Here is a 6,766-nt window from a genome sequence, read left to right as displayed (position 1 = left end):
CCCCCCCTCCCCAAGTCAGCCGCAGCCGCCTCGTTAAACCAACATCATATTATTCCGCGGAAATTTATGGCGGAGTTTGTGCTCAAGCCGTTTCACTTTAAAACTTTAAGGACGTAAACACATACGACGCGCACACGACGCACACGAACACAAAGTGCACCTCGGGACCTCGGGGGTCGCTGCTCTCCTCGCCATTCACACCACCTACCTACCTATACACCTAACTGCAGCGACTGTCGTCTGCTGGCGAAATAAAAACAAGAAAAATATTCATTTAAAAAAAATGAATACACCGTAAACCATTCGAAAGAAATGTATTAGTTTCTGCAACTAATTACAGGCAGAAAAAAAATCCCAAAAGCAATAGGCAGCCAAACAAAGCGCAACAAAAAAGACAACACACCATTCATTCATTTCTACTAAAGCTTTTGTCGTCTATATGTTACATCATCCACTACATTTTTCCTTTGTTGTTGTGAAAGAGACTTTCGAAAAAGAATAAACATAAAAAGTGCAAGGGGTAACGGCTGCATGCAAATGCGGACCCGGCGGCGGCGCCCGCCTATTAGCAGGTGCTTCCAGCAGCGCCTGGAGTTCTCCTGGAGTTCTCCTGGAGTCCTGCACGCGCGGCGCCGGTCTCCGGCGCGACGCGCGCCAATAATCAAGGTGTCCCTTCCCTTCCCTTCGGGTTCCGCTCCAGGAGCTCCGCAGGAGAGAAACTGCGTAGCTCGCGTCGCATTGTTAGGAATGGACTACGGACTACTGTAGTTCACCCCTTTCAAACCCAGATTATCACATCAAGTTGGTAACGGTTGAGCAGTTTCTACCCCCTACCCTCAACCCGTAACGATCTCAGAGTAAGAGAGTGAGATGGGGGTAATGGAGATGGAGACAGACGATGACAAGTAGTAAGATCAGCGAGTTCACTACAGTGTTCTGTACGTACCTCTGCTGGTCCTACGAGGTGGGCGAGACGTTCCCCGAGCTCCGGAGGCTGAAGGGCGCGGCGGGCTCCGGGGAGGCGGCGGGGGGCGGCGCGCCCGGCAACGCCCCCGCGGTGGGGCCCAGCGCCAGCTGGTATGGCAGGTGCAGGTGGTGGGGGAAGAGCCCGGCCATGGTGGAAGCCGCCGCCCCCGCCCCGGGGTGGTGGTGATGGTGGTGGTGGGGGTGGGGGTGCGGGTGGGGAGCGGCCGCCGCCCCCGGGTGGTAGGCGAAGCCGAGCTGGTACTGCAGCGGCGCGAGGTGACCGATGGAGTTGATGGGCGCGCACAGCGCGGACGCGCTATACAGGTGCGCCGGCAGCAGCCAGGGCATCTCGGAGCCCTCCCGCACCGAGAGGTTGAGGATCTCCTCTTGGGCTGCGAGGGCAGAAAGGCGCACATTGAGCAGGGGAGCCGCGGGAGAATCAAACGCCGGTGGTTTATACCGACATGAACGTCGTCATAGAGTGGGCTAAATTCCCACGGAAGCACAAGTGTTGTGCGAGCTGAGCACCTGCCTGCAGGCGTAGATGCAGCCCACTACACACCGGTGGTTACGTGAGAATTTTCCCCAACTTTGAGAACATTGAAATGTCCCCATACAAAATTAGATAAAAAATTGTCTTATAGAAATAAGTATATCATGGCTTTTAATTATTTCACAGTAAAATGCCATCTTTGGAGTGACAAATTATTCTTTGATGATTATGCTTTTGAGAGAAATTGCCATACTTGCCACGGTATTCTTACTTCTAAGACTAGTTTATGTTTTTGAACACGTAATGGTCGTCATGATGCGAATACAAGGTGACAATCAGTTTAAAATTATAACGTTAATAATATAACACTGGAAGTACATGGAATAATGAATCGACCTTGTTTTCTTTTCTTTTTTTGTTCTGTGAAGTCATCTGTCCGCGCGCGGGGGGGGAGGAGGAGGCCGCAGGCTGCGGCCCGCAGCTCGACCACACAGGGTGTAAGATTGCAATGGACTGCACATCTTAAATTCATAACTAAGCAAAATTGATTCAAGAACGTTTTTGAGCTTTTACGGGTCTCTGAGTTTAGAATATTCAATGCAATCGCTCAATTTGACGAAATAAAAAGGCACATTTGAGATGTTTGATTGCTTGGATTGCATCCATGTACACGATTGCAACATGTCGACTTTCACGTGTTTTTTGGGGGTTAATTTTATCTCCTGAAAAGTGAAAAAAATTAATAGTTAGTGTCCGACGTAGGCTGGAAACGCAAAGACATTATTGTTAGCACTGCTCGTGACACACCGCGACACCACATCGTCCACACCGCTCAAAGCAGCGAGAAGATTCCAGTCCCAGGGGGAACCTCACTCACTCACTCGCCTTGCCTCGTAACGCATCTCAGACGGAGCACGCTCTCACGCAGCTCGCCTGACACTTGACTTGACGAGAAGAAGACTGACAACAACATTCGGCGAAAATGACGACGACAACGAAGATAACAACAACAGCAACAGCAGCAACAAAACAACTCGTACCGAAAAACTTTGTACGAATGGGGAGGGGAAAAAAGAGAAGGCCACGCGACCAGCATGCACCACACAGCGCAGTGCAGGGCGAAAACTTCGCAACTTTGCAAATAAATTAGGCAGAGTATTCAAATTTTATTTCCCGCTCGGCCTCCAAGTCATCACGTTGCAATCTTTACGGCCGGGCCGGCTCCACCTCTCTGTCACTTGGCCGGCGCTGCCGCTGCACCGCTCGCGCCCCCTCTGACGCACAAGTCCGGCCAGGGCAGTCCGTCCGTCAGTCTCCTCCTCTCGTCTCAACGTCTGTCTGTCCGCGTCCCGTCCGCCCATCATCTGACGAGGAGAAGAAGGAGAAGGGTGAGAGAGGAACGGTCCAGGGAGTCCCGAGCCAGCAAACATTACACGCGTGCATGTGTGTGTGTGTGTGTGGCGTGACACAAGGGAAATACAGTCGCAAATAAAAGGATAACTCAACCTCCACGGCAAGAAGGCTGATCTTTCGGTTATTCAGGAGTCCGTCGTGCACCCAAGATAGCATAGTTCTTGGCACAAGGGTACTGCGAAAATATCTTCACAAATTTACAACATATTCTGTATTCATGATTTACAAAATAAATTTTAAATTTACTAATACTGCTTGTTTTTGTTCGTGCTCTGAATTCCAAGTCGATCACAGTACTCTGTATAAGAATTTCAAATTGCAATTTTCCAACGCACGTAAGTAGTAGTAGATGGTGGAAGTAATATTTAGAAATAGTACTAGTCAGTGGTGGTGGAAATGATACAGCAGTAGTAGTTAGAACACTGTAAACGTGCGAGCCACAATGTTTCTCGTTCAAATTCTGTTGCGGAGCCCTACACCTCCATTTTCAGTGGAAGTCGAAGTTTTACAATTAATCATCATGCACCCCCAGCGCGCGCACTGCAGGGAGGGACGGAGTGCGGAGAGACAGACGGATGGGCCGCCGGCGGCGCCAAGAAGGAGCAGGAGATCGGGGGCCGAGGAGGAGTACAGCGAGAGCCACAGAGCACATACCGCTTGGCGTGCGCCCACCGACCGCCCCCCCCCCCCTCCTTAGTGGGTCCCCACCCCCAACCCTCGGGTTACACAGAGTTTAGCGAGTTATAATTCCGCCAACAGAATGGACGCGGAAACGGCCCCCTTTCCGAGGTTGAGAGCATTACCGCAAACCGAACGACCATTGTAGACGGGGCCGGGCCGCGCCCGGCAGGGAGGGATCCACTCATTACAGACACACCGCCCAAATTTTTACTGCCGCAAGAATGAAGAATTTTCTGGTCAGGAGGTATACACTGAAGAAAATAACCTGCATCGATCAGTTTTGTTTTAAAAATTGTCTTTGCACTTGTACAACACACTTTAAATATGTACTTGCAGCCACTGTAAAATTCTAACAAAACCCGGCCTTTGTAACTTACAGTGAATTTCGCACCCCTGTTTTACAAACACGATTTTGTTCGTCATACACACAGTGCTGTTCGTGCTACAAATAACACGGAAAAAAAGAATTTGCTCCCACAACTAACGATTTTGTTAACATAGACATAACAAATAATTTTTAGTTGCAGGAACAAAGAAATTGCTATGGGAACCAAAATTCTGCTGCCACAACTAACGCGTCGCTATGGTCGGCTATGGTAACAACTGCAACTGTTCTGGTTACTAAACGATGATTTTTTCTTACAACAAACGCATTTGTTACCATAGCGACGCGGCAGTTGTGACAGCAGAATTTTGGTTCCCAGAGCAAATTCTTTGCTCCTGCAACTAAAATTGTTTGTTATGTCCATGTTAACTAAATCGTTAGTTGTGAGAGCAAATTCTTTTTTTCCGTGAAGAAGTGTCTTCGTATTACGAACAAATACTATGTTTGCAGTTACAAACAAAATATGTCTCTTTCTTTGTACTAAGTTACAAAGGGCGTGTGCGTAAGAATTTTACAGTGATGTCTTTCATTCAATAAGCTACAATTTCTGATTGTGGTTGTAATTGTTTAATTTAGGATTTATTATTTTGCACGGTGTAAAAGTGGGGGAGAAAGAGGCAGGCGACTTCGAGGTGGGGAGAAACCTCTGCCCGCGTCTTCCCCTCGGTGTTGGCCGAGGCGCCGGCTGACCCCCACGCCACACGACGTTCGAGTGCAGGCTGCTGAGTTTTTAAGGATCTGGTCGAGTGAGGACTGGCTGACGGCTGCGACATCGTGGCTGACAAAACGAAGCGCGTCGTAATATCGGGGCAGGATGCCAGAGTGCACTGCTCTGCCCCCACCCCTCCTGCAGCCCCCCCTCCCCCCCTTCCCCCTAGTTTTCACAGCAGCCCCCTGGTTGGGTACGGATTATACAATTTTGTCACAACGACGTCGCAGATCGAGACTAGCAAAAGGCCCTCTTTATGTGAGGAGGTCCTTTCGACGAGCGGACCCGACAAAGAAATAAGGCAATTCTTAAAGAATATTTTTGATGACAATTTTCAGAACAGATGCACCCTAGCCAGGACAAACGGGACTTGTCAGCAAAGCGCGAGCGGTAGTGGGAGCGATGCGACCGGAAAAGCCCGCGTCCATAGAATCTACTTGTCTCAATGCATTCAGCATTTGCATTAAGACAAGTCAATTTACTTTACTTGTTGCAAGGACGGGCTTTTCCGGCTGTTGAAGGCAGGCGGGCACTCAGCACCGGGACCTCGGGACCTCGACATGCTTTCAAGTGGAGGGGGTAAATTTAGCGCCAACGGTCGGCGGTATTGACCCTATATTTTAAGGGAAAATAAGTAGTGCAAGACAACCCCTCTACCTCCGCGCTGGCAAGCGTTCGAGGCGCGCGAGCAGAATCACAGAACGAGAAGAAAGGACGATACGCGAGAACTTGAGTCTGAGCCTGGCCCATCAGAGTGCTGCTCCTGCTGTTTTTCAGTAAAAAGGAGGAGTAAATTAATCTAATACGCATCTGGAGATGTCATTTGAACAAGAATCGATTAATGTAATTTTTCTAAAACATAAAACATTATAAGATTTACTTCTGCATGACAAAACTAAAATATCATTATCAGGTTCAGGGTAGAGGACAGAATTTGCGAAGTATTACTAGGACAACCAACAGTATTTGCTTCTTACAGTGCACGACGTGGGCGGCCCGATCCTGGCCCCCTGTCTGGCGGGGTTACGCTGCGCACTTCACTACTTGTTAAACACCGTCTCCAGTAATAACCTTTTACCGCTCGCTTTTACCAGCCAGCCAGCCTCATGCTTTCGCGTTCCAATTCCAAATGTCACATGATATAAGGTGATCGGAAGGGCATACACTGCTTGCTACGCTAGATCAGCGACCCCTCCGGGTGACCCCCGTGCCCCTCAGCTACGGCCCCGGCACGCACCGCCACGGTGCAATAACGACCATGTAAAACGGGCGGACAACAACGGCGCGTCCCATAAAACAAACATATGTTATGGCCACGATTGATTCATTCTCCTCTCTTTCTCGCTCTCCCTCGTCGTGCGAGTCCCCAATCATTGAAACGACCACGACAACAACAACAAAAATCGCCTGCAGCGATGAGATGCCTCGATTAGATCAGGTGTCGCTGCCAAATTCGATTTGAGAAGAGACTCTAAACGCGAGCGACCGGAAAATGTTCACAAATTGGGCCATCCAACAAAATAACAATCAGAACAAAGGCGTCGTCTTGCACTGTTGCACGATGTGCGTCGCACTTCGGCCTCGGTTTTGTTTGTTATTTGACAGTTAACGCGCCGCAGGATGGGAGTCATTTCAGAATCGACACTTTGGGCCTCGACGTTAAGCCCCACAAAACGCACCCCTTCCACACTTCCGCAGCCCAATGGGGTGAGCCGCGGCAGAGACCACAGCCAGCCCTCAATAAGATTTACAACCATGTCGCGCTCTCGTCTCCGAAATGATACACTTCCGGCCAGCAAAAATTACCTTTAATTCTTCCTTGTTTTTAACTTCTTGCCTAATCAATGAAATAACACGAATTTTCGCACCGAAAGGAGAAAGGTAAGTTGGAAAAAGAGGGGACTTATCTGGAGTGCCAATAGAAGCTGCAGCCCAGGATAAGAGGGGCGAGGCGGGGGAGGATGTCGCGGTCACAGTGCTCCACGGGCACCGCGGCCCGCGTGCAGACCGTGCCCTATTAAAATATAATTTACGATATGTTTTCAGGCGGACGCCTCGGCCGCCAGCCGTAACCCACAGAGAAGGTATACGGCAGGAAGAGGGGGAGAGAGGAGGGGGG

The 6,766-nt window shown here is 49.7% G+C and overlaps 1 protein-coding gene across 3 annotated transcripts in view; it reads right to left on the bottom strand.

Annotated features, from left to right (window-relative positions):
* LOC113216731 (protein doublesex) overlaps positions 1 to 6,766 on the bottom strand; it is a 166,377-nt gene that overhangs the window by 10,800 nt on the left and 148,811 nt on the right. For 2 of the 3 annotated variants that reach the window (XR_008011189.1, XR_008011188.1), the window contains exon 7: positions 1,154 to 1,358. Coding sequence is in view for 1 of the 3 variants with exons in the window: in XM_052267775.1 (XP_052123735.1) it covers positions 958 to 1,358 (401 nt within the window). In the remaining 2 variants the exon portion in view is untranslated. Of the gene's footprint in view, positions 1 to 946; positions 1,359 to 6,766 lie in introns of those variants that run through there. The other variant, XM_052267775.1, reaches the window with a different exon arrangement.

Source organism: Frankliniella occidentalis, unplaced genomic scaffold (genome assembly GCF_000697945.3).
Source record: "Frankliniella occidentalis isolate FOCC.00 unplaced genomic scaffold, Focc_3.1 Scaffold59, whole genome shotgun sequence".
Classification (NCBI taxonomy): domain Eukaryota; kingdom Metazoa; phylum Arthropoda; class Insecta; order Thysanoptera; family Thripidae; genus Frankliniella; species Frankliniella occidentalis.
Note: the sequence above shows the minus strand (reverse complement) of the source record. Positions and strands in the feature narration are given on the sequence as shown.